This window comes from Pelmatolapia mariae, linkage group LG4, assembly GCF_036321145.2.
Source record: "Pelmatolapia mariae isolate MD_Pm_ZW linkage group LG4, Pm_UMD_F_2, whole genome shotgun sequence".
In the NCBI taxonomy this organism is placed as follows: Eukaryota; Metazoa; Chordata; class Actinopteri; order Cichliformes; family Cichlidae; genus Pelmatolapia; species Pelmatolapia mariae.
Window position 1 is genome coordinate 28,286,797 of NC_086230.1, and position 17,924 is coordinate 28,304,720.

The 17,924-nt window shown below is 39.2% G+C and overlaps 1 protein-coding gene and 1 non-coding gene across 4 annotated transcripts in view; one reads left to right on the forward strand and one right to left on the reverse strand.

The window, feature by feature from the left end:
* Positions 1-17,037, forward strand: part of gjc1 (gap junction protein gamma 1) — a 47,376-nt gene extending 30,339 nt beyond the window's left edge. The window contains exons 1-2 of one of the 3 annotated variants that reach the window (XM_063472290.1): positions 6,023-6,133; positions 12,556-17,037. In XM_063472290.1, the coding sequence (XP_063328360.1) occupies positions 12,610-14,067 (1,458 nt within the window). In that variant the 5' untranslated portion in view covers positions 6,023-6,133; positions 12,556-12,609 and the 3' untranslated portion in view covers positions 14,068-17,037. Of the gene's footprint in view, positions 1-6,022; positions 6,134-12,555 lie in introns of those variants that run through there. The other 2 variants (XM_063472289.1, XM_063472288.1) reach the window with 2 other exon arrangements.
* On the reverse strand, positions 352-423 carry trnac-gca (transfer RNA cysteine (anticodon GCA)). The gene has a single exon. It is a non-coding gene; the product is annotated as a tRNA-Cys (tRNA).
* Positions 17,038-17,924: the final 887 nt, after the last annotated feature.

Consider the following 17,924-nt stretch of genomic DNA (forward strand, 5'->3'; position numbering starts at 1 on the left):
ATGTATCCAGCTCATTTCCTACAAATCTAAAAAAAAAAGTACTTCCTATGATAAGGGTGATTTCAGAAAGGCATGAAATGATTTTTCACTACAAAGGCAGCATTGATCGACTAGTGATAAAGGATTCTTAAAGGAACAATGCAGCCTCTATAAGCACCCATGATTATAATTAATATAGGATTTTTTAAATACAAATGATCTGTTCTGCTAGTCATAACTGGAGATGTGCCATACAGTATGTGCACTGCCAAACTTCATTACAGTAACATATGCTACGTCATCATTTACTTTGCAGCTTTCGGATCGTGTGATATTGTTACCATTTTTTCATACTACCACTGTAGTGCAAAAAGGGGGCACCCAGATTTGAACTGGGGACCTCTTGATCTGCAGTTAAATGCTCTACCACTGAGGTATACCCCCTTGGTGTTATTCCAGGAAATGACCTGTATATAAAGGCAACTGCAGATCAAACAAATGACGGGCTTTTACATGTTCTTCATTTGTAAACAAATAAAAGTTGTTTACATCCATGTAATGAACCCACTGACCTGCTGTACTTTCTGATTGGTTCAGTGGGATGGTTGCATCCACTTAAACTTTGGTTGTGAATATAAAACCTATTAATCCCTGTGAAGGGAGACGAAAGTGGTAGCTAAAGTTAAACTGGAGACCTCCTAAACTGGTATCAAATATGTGGTCACTAAGTTAAATGATATCCAAACACTGCAGTATAAACTACTCAGACCACAAGAATGTTTCTTGCTCCCTGATTAATGTTAATCAGGTGAAGAAACTCTGTAATAGCACTAGAATGGACACAGAAGGCAGCAATTAACCCTATAAGAAGAGGGGCTGGTTTGGTATTTATTGTAGAAATAGATTGCAGCTGAAGTGAAGTGTAGACTCACTGGAGATGCTGAGATTCGAACAGCAAACCATTAAATCTAAAGGGAAATATTTTGTTTTATACCACCTTCTGCACAAGACATGCAAACATGCTTTCTGATACAAACTGCTCAGCCAACCCAAACATTAAAAATGATACTTGCTTCTGAGTTTCTTTCTACATGCTGGCCCCATTAGATACATGGCCTTTAAAAGTAAAATTAAATATATATAAGATATCAAAGATTAAATATCTTTAAGTATCCCTATCTTTTCACAATTTTCCTTACCTACATGTGAGACTAATGTAGTAAAACAGAGAAAATAAGATCCCGCCACATTTATTGACAATGCATAAGATTAGAATTTAGGGAATTTTAAGGTTCGCCGTTTGCATTTTATTCTAAAAATCTAAACATGAATTAGAAACTCATAGAAACTCGATCACTGAAGCACACACAAGCAGTCAGACCAGCCTCTCCTCTTTTTATTAGAACATCAGAAAAAAAATTAAAATGTATTCCTTTTTTGGTACTTTTTGTTTGTTTGTTTTTTACATAAATGAAGACATTTCCACTATTAATTGATGTGGAAACGGCATTAACGTGGAAAAAAAAAACTTTGTTAATTAAATGAAACGTCCAACTTTCAAAATTTCTTTAAGGATGATCTCCTTAAACATGTTTCCCTCTTGTTTAAACATCTGTGTGTCAGTGTATCATCTCAAATTTATGTTTGTTGATTCATATGTTTACAGCAACAGCTTCGCCTCCACTCTGTGAGGTGTTCAACCCACCATTGAAGAGCTTAACTTGATGGCTGGCGTTTGAAAAATTGTGGTACTTTAATTTGGTAAAATTAAGACAGTCTTGAGAAAGTTTACCATCAGGAAGTCATCGATCAAATTTAACTTTCTTGTTTAAACTTGGAAATTCCAGACTGCACATGCAAATGGGTCCAAAACACTCCACACATCTTGTACAATTTTTTCATAAAGCTAAACTTTTTGATGAAACCCATATTTTAAGATGAGTCGGCTGTCTTGGGCTTCATGCATATTAATAGCTACTCATCATTCTACGGCTCTGAAAGAGATTTCTTTAATGGCCTGGGTGGAAGTATGTTGTGAAAATACCGACAAGAAGCCAAATGACAACTTTGTCACTTAAGCCTCTTCTTTAAGTGCTTCACTGTTTACATGGACGATACACAGTAAAATGAGCCAAATTAGTTTGGCTTATGCATGCCGAGTGAAGGATTATGGGTGCTAAGCGGTCCCAATCTCCTCAATCCATCTATGAGCAGCCTGTGTTATGACGTGCTCATATATACACATTTTCTGAAGGCTGCTCATATGCGCTCAGAATATAAAATGCACACAGAAGACTTAGAAGAACCCAGTGTTGATGACTTGCCTCAAATGTTAAGCAGTGAAACTGTTGATTGTTTGCTTTGGTGCTGTATAGAAAATGAAAGGCTTTTCCTTTGCAGTATGACAAGGTCTTCATGTTATCTAGCAGCATGCATGACTACTGCATATATATGCAAGCATATGCATGTGTGACACAGATGCTTTCGGTTCATATTACCTTAATATTAATTTGTGTGGTTAAAGGACTGATGTTATCGCAAGGACTTAAAAAAAGGCATGTTATTATGTATGGTTTTTGCACATGCTATTGGTGTTAACAAATTCTGGTTTCTAGTTTACTCTTATTTGAGTAATTGTATAGTGTGTTTCACATAGGGTGCAAATGGAATTGCATTAAGGATCTCTTGATTTGATTTGTGTACTCACCTTACAGTATAATGTGTCATGCTGAGAGACGTTGTTGTCAATGTGGTGCTATTTAAGTAAATACTGAAATTAAAACTAAAAACTGTGGACAAGGGAAGCAGTTAAAGACAGTCAAAGTTTGTGGCCTTCACAGGGGGCAACCAGAGTTGAACTGGGGACATGTTGAGCAGCAGTCATATGCTGTAACCCACAGCTAAACCCCTCTGTGTGGCAAACTAGCTCTGACAGTAACATGGAGTATGTCCATTTCATGTCAGCAGAGAAAAGAATAAAACCATCTCTCCCCCTCAATGTCTGTGTAATCACACAAACACAGATGGTCTTTCACAGAATGATTTACTGTGTATTACTTGAACGGTAAAGTTTGTCACATAGTCTGATTAAAAGTAGCTGTAAATCACAAAATGCATGCTTAAAAAGCTATCACAAATTTGACTTAGCTCCAGTTAAGGATTTGGGTGTTCATTCTCATCATTACTCTGAACTTCAGCATCAGCACCATCATTAAAAACAACTCAAATGAATTGACATCAAAGGAAAGAATGTTGCCAAGGCTACTGCCAAGATGACACATTAAAAAAAGACTCACATATAGGAAGGAAACTTGGCAAAAAAACCATTTTTAACCAAAGCTGTGGACTTTGAGCGACATGATATGAATTTAAAGAAGAATTATACTCTGTGCTTTCTCAGCGTATGATCTGTGAAATTCGGTGATAGGAATTGGTCCGCTCAAAGGAGAGCGATAAGAAAAGAGGCTGCGATAGCGTGCAGTCCTAATTTGAGCAACCACCACTGGTGACTGGATTTGGACAATATCAGACGAACATCTTTTATTGTTCGTAGCGTGCATGATTATGACTCATGAGAGGAAGCGAGGGGAGGGGGAAGGGGGCATGTGGACGCTGGAAGAGATGGAGGATTATGATTGAGTTTTCATGCTTCTGAAAGCACCAACTAAAGCCCATAAACGTTGGCAATAAATGTTCATGTTTTATGTTTTCCAACCTTCAATCGAGAGTACACTGTGTTCTTTCATTGTTTCCCATATGATGTTGGGAAGGGATGGTGTGTGTGTGTGTGTGTGTGTGTAGTTATCCACTGGCAATAACTGACTAAACCTTTGGGTCTGAAAAGTGAACACAAGTGAAGTGAAAAGCATGTGTGTGTGTGTGTGTAGGTGTGTATACTAATATTAATACACTCACTGGGAACTTCATTAAGTGTACCCACTTCATTAGATACTCTTTAACTTCTTGTTAGTGCAAATATCCAATCAGCTGATCATATGTTGTAGACATAGTCAAAACCTGCTGAAGTTCAAACCAAGCATCAGAATTAGGAGGAGAGGTGATTTAAGTGTCTTACTAGGAAGGCAACAGTAACTCAAATAAACACTTCTGACAAGCAAAGTATTGCTTGAGTATTGTATAGTATACATACATAATTGAGTATTGTTTAAATAGCACAGCCTACCTGAATGTTATTGCTGATCATGCCCATCCTGTGAACATAATGAGTTCGTTGTGATCAAATGACCCACACAGTCACAAGATCTCCATCCAGCATTTTGGGAGAGGTTTGCAAATAAGAGATTTGCATCGTGGATGTGCAGCCGACATATCGGAAGGATCTGCATCATGTTGTTATTTCAATATTAGGCCAGTTTTGAAGACAAAAGGGGGTCCTAACTGGTGCTAGCAACATATAGTAAATATAATGAATAGTTTAGTGTGCGTCTACAATACGATCAGTTGTCAATGTCAATGGATTAGTTTATGCTGGGGGGGGAAAAAAATCGAACAAACAAAAAACCCACAAAGAAACAAAAAAACAAGTTCATGTAAAATTACTGTTTTGATTGTTGCCTTTATTTTTTTTATTTTTTATTATTGATTATATTCATAGTTTAGTAAGTGTTATGTTTTCTTCTCTTTCTTCTGTCCTGGTGAAATCTGCAGCATTTAATATTCAGTTTTTATGGTGCTATATAAACAGAGCGTTACTTCTGTTTTCTTCTTTTTCGTCTTCTCCTTCTTCTTCTATATATGGAGCAAATGAAGCATGTTAGAAGTCTGTAGAAGAGGGAATTAATGTAAGTGTGAGACATGCTTACCTCTTTTGCCTCTCCTTTGCCTTTGGTTCTGAAAGGTCACATAGAATAAACATGTAAAGCTTTTGTCCTGTTTTAGTAGCTGTAGCAGCAAGTAGTACTTATGGCTTAAGGGTATAGTCAGTACTGTCACAGTTACTAATTATATGAGATTGGACATCCAAACCTCCCATGTCATGAACAGCTGACAGTGAACTGGCTAAACAACAACAGCTGGTTAAGCTAATGTTAAGCATTATTGTACTAACCAAAATAATAATTTCCCCCTCATAAGAGTTTAATTACATCCTCACAACGTGTGAGAGTTTATTTACCATGTGTCCGAGTGCAACAATGTTAGACCCACTTCAAAGAAAGTTTGAATAACAACAACTAACAGCAGCTAACTCCAGCAGCTAACAGCAGCGGCAAAAGCAGTAGCACTTATTGACAGACAAGTTCAGGATATCTTCAACAGCTCATCTCAGTATCGCTGTCATCACATAGAAGTAAGCTTCACTAACTCTTCCACTTGTATTAGTGTCCTTTTACAAAGTTTTACAGCCTCTTCCTGATTAAATAGACATGGATTCATATTGACAGCTGAATTAAAAAGTGGATTGACATCCGCTGTAGCTAGGATTGTGCACTTGAATTGGGAGGGTTAAGAAAAAAGAATTCAGTTGGCTGCAACCTACAATCAACTCACATGTAGCAGTGAGGTTTCACGTATTGTAACCTTCAATATAGAGATTAAATATCCTGTAGATATACAAACACATTAGTCATTTCAACATTCAGCTTTTCTCAGTTACTAGAGGTCTCACAAAATCAGTGAGTTGAAAATTATTTACCTCCAAAAACCCTCCTATGCTTTGACTGTCTGTCAGTCCTAGACGTCCCCCCCCCCTCCTTTACCCCTCCAAGGGGTATTAACCCACCCCCCACCACCTCTTCCTCATCATCACCACACATACAAACATACCCCCACCCCCAACCATGACCCAGTTTGGAGGGGATGAGGGGGTAAGTGAGGACCATTGTGTGAGTACCACAGGGAGAGAGGCAAGATGCTCTGCCTCTCTCATTCCTCTCCCTTTCAGGAAGGACTCACACTTGGTTAAGCACACACACTGAGACTCTTCATAAGAGAACGTCCAGAAAGCCGAGTGCTTTGTTGTGAGGTTTTTGTTGTTGAAATGCCGCTTTTGATTTTAGGTTAGGTTTGTTTGATGTCAGGCGAGGTTAAGAGCCTGTAAAGGAGACTATAAGTGAGACGAGGAGATAGAGATGAGCGGGCCTCATGTTGAGAGACAAAGGACACAGTACCTGGCATCCGGGAGAGAAGGAGTAGAGTGAGTATGCTGCTTCATCACTTTACTTTGCTCCTTGTGTTGTTTTTTATAAAATTTCCAGGTATTTTTTTTTTATTATCTGAAATGATGTCAGGTTGCCTGACCAAAGATCCAGCATTTCCAAAATGAGACAGCAGATGAATGACTTCCTGAACTTGTTTGTAATCTTCTGGAGAACTTACATTACTATTTCTAACAGCGTAAGGCACAGATGCACATGGAGAGGCTGCTCCTGCCTCAGAGATTCTTCCTGTAACATATGGAACTAGTTTTCCGTTGTGTTCTTTCCCTTCGGAAAGTATTAATGAGGGATTTTTTTTTTTTTTTTTACCACAAATGGAGAGAGGCATGCTTCTTGAAAACCCGCCTCTCTTATGTAAAATGAAAAAGACTTAATTTAAGCAACGAGCTCCTCATTTTGAGATCTCCTTATAGGCTGGGGTCCATGACCACTTTGGAAAAAAAAAACTGTCAGCAGTTTCTGTTTTTATCTCTCACTACTGAGATTGATTTGAATTCCTTTATCTTTTCTGCTGCACGTTTTATGAACCAGAGGCCCACATTGGGGTGCAGTGCCCACTTAACTCTTTGGAATTCATAGTTTATTTGTGTTTCATGGCCGCACACATTGATCACTCTGCAAGTAAGTTTGATGTCTGTTTGTATGTGTGTGTCTGTGTAGAAACATGAACCATAGAATCTGAAAATAGATGTTAATTATAGTGTTCAAAACCATTTGTCATTGAACCTAATGCTAAGTCACTCTTGACATGCATAATTTTAATCACTTGAGAGAATTTTTTAAACAGAGTTACTGCTCAGGAAAAACAGAAGATAGTCAGAAAATGTTGGTAAGAATTTCCTTTTTAGCTATGCTGGATTTTTGGATGATTTGAAACACACTACAGAAAATCCCTTTTCTACTTAATCCACACATTTGCCAGCTGTCAGTCCTCTACTGACGCTGTAGACGTTGAGATTTAGTGTAATTATTATATCATGATATAGTTGTTATCTTTTAGTCAAACTGCAAATTCACAAAGCAGAAGCAGAAGCTAATGACCTTGTTGTGACTTAAATTTGGTGGTTTTATGTTCGGGTCTTATTGCTACAAAACAGCCATGATTAAACCCAAATATGACGATCCAGGGGGTTATCATGGACAGATGTCTGGCCAGCTACTGCGTGAGCAGATTAGTTTGATCTGTGCCGTCTGCGTAGGACAAGGTGGGACTGTGAAGGGCAACAGTGAAGCCTGAGGATGCCACTGGCAGAACAGAGGGAGAGGGCACTACGGTGCTGACCCTCAAACAACGACAGGCAGAGGAGTTCTGACTCTAGTCTAGAACATGCTCAGAAGTCTTGGTCTTTCCTCTGATAACTCTGAGGCTTCCTTTTTAGTGTTTCTGGTGAATTGTGGAATAAGACATGTCACTCTCTTGGTATGATATAAAATGCAATAGCAGAAAAGAGTAATGACAGGCTACAACACAGACACAACTGACTTCACTGTGCCTGAATTTCCATTGCAATGCAAATTAATTATTAGCTGCAGTGTTCATTCTTTGGAAAGAAATATGTCTTTTTTGTGATTAAACTTTCCAAGGACAGCATATTAAATTTCTGAACACACTACAGCATTTAGAGCACGGGCAGCTTGGAACTCAAGCACTGGAACGCCACTGATTAAATTCCTGTTAATATAAAAATTGAAAATGTGGCTTTATGACAAGCAAGCAGCGCAATTAACTCTTCTCCCAGTGGAATAGTTCTTTTTCTGTAGCTGGTTTGCCTGCCTGTCAGCCATGATATTCTGCTTTAGCAATAATTGCTCAATGTTTCTTTTCACTATATGACTTTGTAGATGTGATTTTTATTTGGTGAAAGAAGATAACCCATCAGCTCAACTCTATAAGTACTAAGTACTAGTATTGTACTTGTCTTGTTGGATTTAGTAAGTACTAAATCCAACAAAACCTTGGATATTCAAAACCTTGAATATAAATAAAATACATAGGACAAAAAGGGAAGCAGACATATAAAGTTTAGGTAGCTTTGTTTTCACAACATGTTGCTCAAACTGCTGCAAAAACAAAATATAATACAGGCTGAAATTATTTAACCTTTTACATTGACAAATCTACTGGAAATTTAATAAAAACATACCAGCTGTAATAATAGTTACATGCTGTGATTATCAATGTGATAACGTTTCTGGTTAGATACTGAAAAGAAAGAGAAACTTTGTCTGCCACTAACATCTACAGATAGGTCCCAGAAGGCAGTCATGATAACGTAAAAGTTCAAATGAGGAGTGTTTTAAAGGCAGCAGTCCAACAGCAGATCAGCAGGATCAGGAGCCAAATCAGAGTCGACTGAATAAAACGCTGACAGTGATTTTTTTTTTTCTTTACAATCACTTTAAAAACACTAAGAGAGATGTAATTGATGATTAGCAGACTAAGAAAATTAATTCCCTGTGGGAAAACAATCTGTACTTTAATGGCTGCGGGCTGACTGATTAATGACCACTACTGTAATTGTACAGGTTTGCTGGTCTGTGAATGAGTAGAGTCGGAGTAAAGTGCAATATGTTAATTATGGAAAATGTTCCCCAAAAAATCAATGCAATCGCAATATGCATTTCTAAATATGGTGACCAGTAATAGAGTCATGCAGTAAGAGTTATACAAACAGAAACAAATGTATAAATATACGCATTAGTATGCTTCACTTGATTAAAGTTCAATCAAACGCTAATAAATCTATTAGCTTTACATGTGCTCATTAGAGGTTTTTCTTTTCTCTGTTTTACAGTACATTTATTATTCAAACTGCCCTGAGCCTGAGAGCTCAGTACAAATATGTTCATGCTGTTTAGATTAATTTGTTTCAGTACATTATCATGGTGACCTCTGTCCACTTTACACGTCAATTTAGTTTAGTTTTTGTTTTTAGATAAACTTTTTTTTTTTAATGCAGAGCCAGAGTCTATATCCAATTCATGATCATGGCACGTCAATGAAACGTAGCAAAAAAACATTAGACATTCAGTCCTTCTTCTCAGGGTAGTAATAAAGTATAAAACAAACCTATGCAAAACATGATATATATGTAATTTAAGTACAGTGTTCAATATTTAAATGCACAACTTGCTCCAAAAATACTCCAAGTTAGTGTGTGCCAAGTCACAGGCAGGAAACCGAGGGGGCTTTTGAACTTGTAAGTGTGTCTGCTTGTCTGTCGGTCTACATACTATATCTGGATATGAGTCTCTGTGGATCCTGCAGGAGAAGAGTTAGTGACTGAGGGGATCCCTGCGGTGACGCTCACTGTAATAGTAACTGTCTGTTTGATTCAGTATGTAAGGGCTGTGATGTGGAGTTTTCAACCCCCGAGAAGTGATCGTGTTAACTTCTGACCTTGTACTTCAGCGTGGCTCCGATATATCAAAGAGAGACTGATATATCTGTGTTTGTTGACCTGTGATCACACAGTCGTGACCTTTTCGCAGATGGCTGTGGAGCCATTGATCCTGACTGTGATTCTCTTTCAAAGCTCATTAGTTGAAAATTGCTGTGTTTACACTGGAGGGGATTTCCTTGTGACTCTTACCATTTTTAACTTTTGAACTAGAGTCTGCTGTGCTTTTTGACGTTTTTTTGTTTGACATGATTTCCACCAATTTGCTGTTCATTCTTCATATCAAAATTTTTGACAGAAAGTCTGCCTGTTGTGTCTGCACGGTGCTATTCGGGAGGCTGACTCACCTTGGTAACTTAATGCACAGAGTCAGCTTCTTACCCCTAACTGCCCCACTAGCTCCTGAAGACGTAAATTGGATGAGAAAGCAAAATGCCAGGTTATATGCAACTAAGGTAGCAGGAGGATTAAACACAGGCAGCTGTGTGCCTGGATCAGAGCATCTCTCCTGGTCAGGGTGAAGCTTTTCAATTCCTGGTGCAAAAATTACCTAAGGACTCAACACGGGTGAACAAGGGCCCGTCAAAGGACATAGTGAAGTTCCTCTATTACTTGTGGATTTTCAATGATTGTTTTAACCTAAGCCTCAAGCTAAATGCATAAAAGGGTTGTCATGCATGTTTTACAAATCTACAGAACATTTTTTAATCTTTTTTTTTGTATCTATAATTGAAAACTATGGTGGGTTAACTGTATTATCAGTATGTTTGGATAAAAGGGTGCAGTGTTGCTTTATCAGCTATAATTCTTAACCCATAACACAATTTTTAACAGATGAATAAAATAGCAAAGTTGAAAAACACCTGCAGAAACCAAAATTGTTTTATATATCAGTCTGTGCTCTGATATAGATGTACTCACCTCTGCTCTGGAATTTGGGTATTTCACCACCTGAGTCAATAGGAGTTAACTCTGTTTTAGAGCCAATTGAGGAAGTGCAGTTTTGGGCTTCATTGGCTAAATTTCTTTAACCACATGATTAGAATAGACCAAATAGAGCTCATATCAGATATCAGGGAAAAAAAGATTTGCAAATACAAGCCAGTAAATTAAATAATAAATAAAGCAAGCTTGCAGTTCAAGTGCCTGGGATCTGTAAAATTCAAAATAAATCAGCTCTGTGACTGAACAAGTCAAAGTAGTGATGGACCATAATGCATATTACTCCCAGGAGCTGTAAAGTGACCGCATATCAAAAAATACTGTGTGAATAACACACCAAATCAACAGTACCTGTTAGGTGAAGAGGTCACGGGAGAAAAGGTAAAAAATATAGCAAAAGGTCCAATGTGAAAATACCAGTACCATAAAATAAGAAGTAGAAAAGTACAGAAAGTAGACAGAGAGAAAAGATAGAGTAAGATAGATAGAATAGCCTTATTTAATCAAACTTTCATCTCTGTGGTTGCTTTTTTGTATGTGGAACTGGATATTATTAGCTAAAGGACAACTGTGCAGAAGAATTATGTAAAGAAATGCTGTGATGTAATGCAGGAACAGTCAGACAGAGCTCCACGATGAAAGGACACTGTTATGACTCTTTGTGCTTATGGCAACCTCTTGCTCCGCTCCGGCCATGTGCTGCTTAGTCATATTTGTTGCTCACAGACTCTTAGAGTTGGCGCTCTTTCAAGGACTTCAATGCTTACTCTAACTGCAAAAACAGTCTCAGAAGGAGCTGCTGTGCACTCACATGTTGGTAATACACACACCGGAGCGTACTCACACAGAGGATTCCTGACATCTACCTCCTGTGTCTCAGGCATGCCCTTATATGGTCAGAATGATCAATACTTACGACATGTTTTATCACAAGCCTTCTTCAAAACATTCCCGCCCTCTTGACTCCTACTGGAGACACAAAGCAGAGGGCTGGGAGCTCATGCGTCTCTGCTATAGCTACATTTTCTCTCTTAATGTAGCTCATTTGAACTAAGCTCTCAACCTGCTTGGTAAGGATATCGTCCCTGGAAGCTCTTTAAAGCCCAAACTAAGCTTGTATTCATGCCTGGATTTTCCTCTCAGTCAAGCTGACAATAAGCCATGCGCTACTGTGGCTTCATAAGGGGGAAAGTTCTGTGGAGGTGCCACACTCATCCCCCAAAGCCACCCTCAGGGACAGCAGTGTTTGGGTTCAGCTCCACTGCCTGAGATAATGTGGGTCTGCTGTCTGAAATCCCGCTCCAGTGGCTTGTGCCTGGCCACCTGCTGGTTCTGCTGGTGAGGATGGACAGCCTGGAGCCCAGACCTAACCTACATAGGCAACATGTCTCTATCCCTGAACTGCACATGCACACATGCAGCAGAGTAGAGTTCAATTCCATTTACCTCCCAACCAGAACAAACCAGTGAAGTTATTACAATCCTGAAAACTGCACCTCATACAGAAGAAGGCTCACTAAGAGGATTTATTTCTTCTAAAAGAGATAGGCTGTTAAATAAAGTGTGTGTGTATTTGGTGATAGCAAATTCCCTATTTGGATTATTTCAGCTCCTTCTCAGTGCTGCTTGATGGTATTTTTTTAATACTGAGATCCTCTTTCCACCCTGTTTGGTCTGCTAATTCTCTAAAAAGCCCAAAGTTGACAGCAACCTCACTGTGGCACTGAGCTGAAATCAGTGGGCTTGCATTTGAAATGTATAGAGCAACAGATCAAATTAAGGACTTAGTGACTCCGTGAGATCAGAGGGGAACATTCATTTTAATTAAGGCAATTATTATGTCACACCCTTAACCATCTTGCCACTAAACTTGCAGGGCTAATGCTATTTCTGCATGAATTAAAGTCTTATTAATATTTGGACAAAAGTGACTAAATGCTTTGATCGTGTTTTGAAATGTTGGTGATACTCGTGTGGAGGCATTTACTGTCAGCTCACTGTACCTTCCTTGTTTCACTCTTGTCTTGACACTTTTTCTCTTTCTTTACTTTCTCCAGAGTCTGTGAACAGGTGAGAGAGGGACACTGTCTGCCCCACTGTCCAGCGACACCATGAGCTGGAGCTTCCTCACGCGGCTGCTGGAGGAGATCCACAACCACTCCACCTTCGTGGGGAAGCTGTGGCTCACCGTGCTCATCGTCTTCCGCATTGTTCTTACTGCCGTTGGGGGAGAGTCCATCTACTACGACGAACAGAGCAAGTTTGTCTGCAACTCAGGCCAGCCAGGCTGTGAGAATGTCTGCTATGATGCCTTCGCCCCTCTGTCTCACGTCCGCTTTTGGGTCTTCCAGATTATCTTGGTGGCAATGCCTTCTCTCATGTACATGGGCTATGCTGTCAACAGAATTGCACGATTAGATGAAGCCAAAGGAGGAGCTGGATCTGCTGCTGTTAGGACAGGAGGAGGGGGCTACACGCACAGAAAACCTAGGAAAATGTGCTTTGGAGCAAGACAGCACCGAGGCATTGAGGAGACCGAGGAAGACCAGGAGGATGATCCCATGATCTATGAGGTGCCAGAGATCGAGCCCCCAAAAAGGCCACGGGACCCACTGCAGCCCACACCCAGACCCAAAATCCGACATGATGGGCGTAAGCGAATCCGAGATGAAGGGCTAATGCGGGTCTATGTTTTGCAGCTGGTGACTCGTACGGTGTTGGAGGCTGGTTTCCTTACAGGCCAGTATTTGCTGTATGGTTTCCGTGTGACGCCCATATTTGTGTGCTCAGGGAAACCTTGTCCACACAGTGTTGACTGCTTTGTGTCGAGGCCTACAGAGAAGACCATTTTCCTGCGCATCATGTATGGTGTCACTGTCCTTTGCCTCACACTCAATGTTTGGGAAATGCTCCATTTGGGCATTGGTTCCATTTGTGACATTCTTCGCCGTCGCCGCTGCCCACCTCAGGAGGATGAGTACCAGCTGGGCCTGTTGGGTACCAGCGGGGGTGTAGAGGGCGCAGTAGGGGCAGCAGGTCCTGAGGCAGGTTCTGAGGGAGGCGTAGGAGGAGATGGTGCTGCTGATTATGTTGGCTACCCCTTCTCATGGAACACCCCGTCAGCTCCACCTGGTTACAACATTGTTGTGAAGCCAGAACAGATGCCCTACACAGATCTTAGTAACGCTAAGATGGCATGCAAACAGAACAGGGCTAACATTGCCCAGGAGGAGCAGCAGCAGTTTGGCAGCAATGAGGACAATTTCCCCACCGGAGGAGAGGCCCGTGTAGCCCTGAACAAAGACATGATCCAGCAAGCTCATGAGCAACTGGAGGCAGCTATCCAGGCCTACAGTCAGCAGCACCGGGCAGAGGAGCAGCTTGGGGACAACCAGGATGACAAGCCCCAAAGTAACATTATCCAGGCCCAACCTCAGCCACAACCCCAGCCTCAGAAAGAGCGCAAGCATAGATTTAAGCATGGGAAAGGCGGGAGCAGTGGAGGTGGAAGCAGCAGCAACAGTAGCAGCAGCAAATCAGGAGAGGGCAAGCCCTCTGTATGGATTTAACCCCAGAAACAGTGACCCATATTGAAAACATGTAAATATTAGAGACTGGATGATGAGCTGTTGCAATGTTTCTTGGATATTTAAACACCATTATGCCTTACAGAATCCTGCAAGCTGGAGAAGATGCGTGTTTGCGTATAATGGTGTGTAAAGGGAAAAAAAGAGAGAAAAAAACATGTGATATTGCAGCTGACAAATTGTTTTGTCTGGGTAATCACTGTTTAACTTGAAACATCACACCAACACAAACTATGTTAGGCTACAGTCTGTCGTTTACATGTGTCGTTCTTCTCAAGTCCCAAAGCAGATTATTGACCTCTGTTTTCTTCCCGTTCATCCTTTCAGGAGAATCCCAGGATCATAATGTGTTCTCTTGCAAAATTAGACTGATTCCAAATTTCGATGATCACAATGTGAATGCAATAAAATGATGCATGATTCCATGGTGCCGCCCAAAGGATTGGCTTTATAGTGCAGTGAGAAGATCACCTTCCTGAAGGCTGTGTCCTGTCACTCATGTTCCATGTCTGCTTCATTAATAGTGTTATATTGCTGTGACTTTGCATTTGACCGTGTGTTTGTAAATGTTTGTTGTGTATTTTTTGATAACAGTAGTACACCAGCTGCTACAGAAACCTATGAGTACAGCTGGTGGATTTTTATCCAGTCTACATCTGAAATTATCTGTGAAAAAATAAATAATAAGGTGCAGAAGCAATCCAGATTTTATAGTTTATTCTTAAATATCTCATTTTCTCCTTATGGCTTTTCATGGCTCAGTACCATCGTTCCTCTATCTGCCTTGTGTTTGGCTGCCCCCTGGTGGTGTCTTCAACGGGGCTTGATACTGAGGAGAAGATACCAGTTGCCAATGCTACCTGCATCCAGCAACACCTTAACCAGCTGTAATGTTCCTTTTCTATTGACAATACTTGTGTCACTTATGTCTTCCCAGTGCTACAAGTCCAGTGTTAGATGCACAAGGCTGCAATATTACAACATTGTAATGGAAAAGGTTTAAAGCCATTACTATAACACAGTGAGACCAAACACTGTTTGTGTGATGCAAGTTGTCAGTGCCAAGATTTTATGCTAGGCTGCCACGAAGCCTGGTTGTTTGTAGCTTTGGAATACTGTGGCCATGCTACTCCACTTGTGGAAATATGCCTATGTGAGACCAACCCTTTTGTAAAAGTCATTTTTCTTTTTTTTTCCTTCTTTTTTTTGTACAACAGTATGTCTTACATTTTTTCATATGGGATTTAAAATGATAAAACTTCAAAATGGAGTCGAATTTTATGTTCCAGACAGTGTTTTATATGAAAACACTCTGTTTTTCAATAAAGTTTTGTTTTGTTTTGTAAAATAAATAAACAAAAAACAAGATCTTTTGAAAACGAATTAGCTGTATGAATATTTATGTTTATTGTGATTTAAATTGCCTTCTAATTGTAAAAATAAATGTTAAATAGGACATAGTATATTTTTATAATATGTTAACTACAGTGACTTAAAGAAGTAAAGAAAAAAAAGTCTTTTCCTTGTATGTTGCCGTATCAGTATTTAATGTATGTAAAAAACCTCTGGGCTGTATTTTAATAAACAGTGTCACTCCTTTTTCAACACTGGTCTGAGATCTGCTGAACACCGTTGTGGGTCATTGAATCCCTTGTCAAAATATTTTAAAGTGCCAAGTAATTCAAATAATTCGAGCTCCACAGTAGCTTCCCTAACAAGCTGTATGAAGGCAGGAGGAAAAACCATTAAAAAAGAAAGTAAATAAAGCTTATTTAATACATTTCATGTTAAAAGTCTACAATTCTCTCAGTGAACATTAAATGAGTTAAACAAAACATCACTCGTGAAGCAGTGAACACATAGCTTTCTAAATATGGAATACAGTGCAGCAGAGTGCTTGAAAAACCTTTTTGGATTGTTCACCACTGGGCTCCACATGTCTATTCATCAAGCCCAGCCATCATTAGACAGACATAAGTCACCCGAAGCAATCCAACCAGCCTTACCCAAAGCAGTGATTGGCTTGTCTGAAGCGACCCTAATCCCAATAAGCCATAGGTGATTTACTGAGAATTTGCCAGTCCCTGTCAGTCTTTTCCCTACAAGGCATATCAACCCTCATTAAATTCTTCTCCAGTAAGCAAAGTTTCTCGACTGCTGCTGTTTTTTGAGAGAAGGGAATAACATCCAGCAGGGACCACAAGAGGGCGACATCCTGTTAAATAAATGAGATCTTCAGGAGTGAGTGAGAGCGAGTAAAGGCCATTCTGTTAGAGTGCCACAAGGGTACTCAGCGACCCCATCTGCTTAAATCTTGATGGCTGCCAGCTTGTCTTTATATATTCAAAACATCTCCAAGTTGTATTGTTGAGAAACTGAGAAATTTGGCCAGCTATCCAGGTCAAAAGAACTACCCTGTGGCACATTTGTGTGTTTGGCATGACCTGTTTTCTATTCTGTGCTGAGTGACTGAAGAAAAAAATAGAATACTAAAACAGAAAGTGTTCACAAATGGAGTTTATGCCCCTCTGTATTCTGTCCTTGTTATCTACAGTAACATCTACTATTAACCAAACATCTCCAAAATCTTATAACAAGGGTTTTTTTCTTAGAAAAATACAAGAAAAAAAATTAAGGTAAACTAAGATGCCCTGTCTGATACACAATAGTGTGAATATGTGTTTTTAGCTTTGTGGCAGTGGATTTACAAGACAATAGAAAAAATTCTCAATTCAAAAGTGTTTAATCCTCCAGCTCTCGGTGCATGTCTGTGTAGATTTCTTACATAAAAGATGATGTTTGTGCAAGTACTTCAAAAGCTACTTATCACAATTTTTGCACAACTATTTATGAGCATAGTGAGGTCAACAAGCTTAATTGTATTTGACTTTTTAACCCCTGAGCTACCAAGCCGCTTAAATAACTACATTATATTCCCCATACTGTTTCTATATCTGTGATAGATATTCTATTATATGTTAAATTAAATAATTATGGTCTTCCATTATTTTTTATTTCACTGAAGATTGATAAAAATCAATCTTGATAGTCATGATAAAAATCTCTGACTTTTATCATGACTTTGGTCACTTTTAGTCATTATTCTGCTGCAGTAAATCTTGCTACTTTACTTTCTACTTTTTTTTAATATATATTTCAACCTCCACTTTATATTATCCTTGTCACACCACTGTGCCAATTCATGTTAATGAAAAATAGTAGCAGTATGAAGCATTTTAACAATTAAAATGATCAGCGATATATATCAGTATAAAGCTGGGATCATAAATAATCCCAGTTTTTCACTTGAGGGTTAAAAAGTTTCAGCAAACTAAATTAACTTGAATGACAGTGGCTGGATTGGCAGTACTGGCAAAACCGATGAGTTGCGGGTATTCATATTCAAACATTTTATGACATAATGTAGTGAGAGAAAGATTTTGCAGTTAAAGACAATAGAAATTCCAGGAAACATAAACACACCTTGTGATTTTCAAGAAACTTTAAGGCTGAAAGACTATCGTCACAGTTGGAAGATTTCGGTCTCAGTTGAATTATCAAAGAAGAAGAAAGAGGTTTGTGGGAACTTTTCTGGAAAACCATAACTGGTCTTGTCAGCATCTGGGGGAGGAGCAATGTTCACACATTTAAAAACAACAAAAAAAAGTTTTTTAAATGGCTGTTTCAGATTAAATGTTTTGTGATTGTTCACAAAAACAGCTGTGTTGTTCCCTTAGATGTTTCCTCTAGTTAATTGTGTAGGTTGTGACAAATTAAAGAAAATGTGCTTAAAAACTCAGATTCTCATAGGTATTTGAGTGTTTTTCTATGCCTTTTTG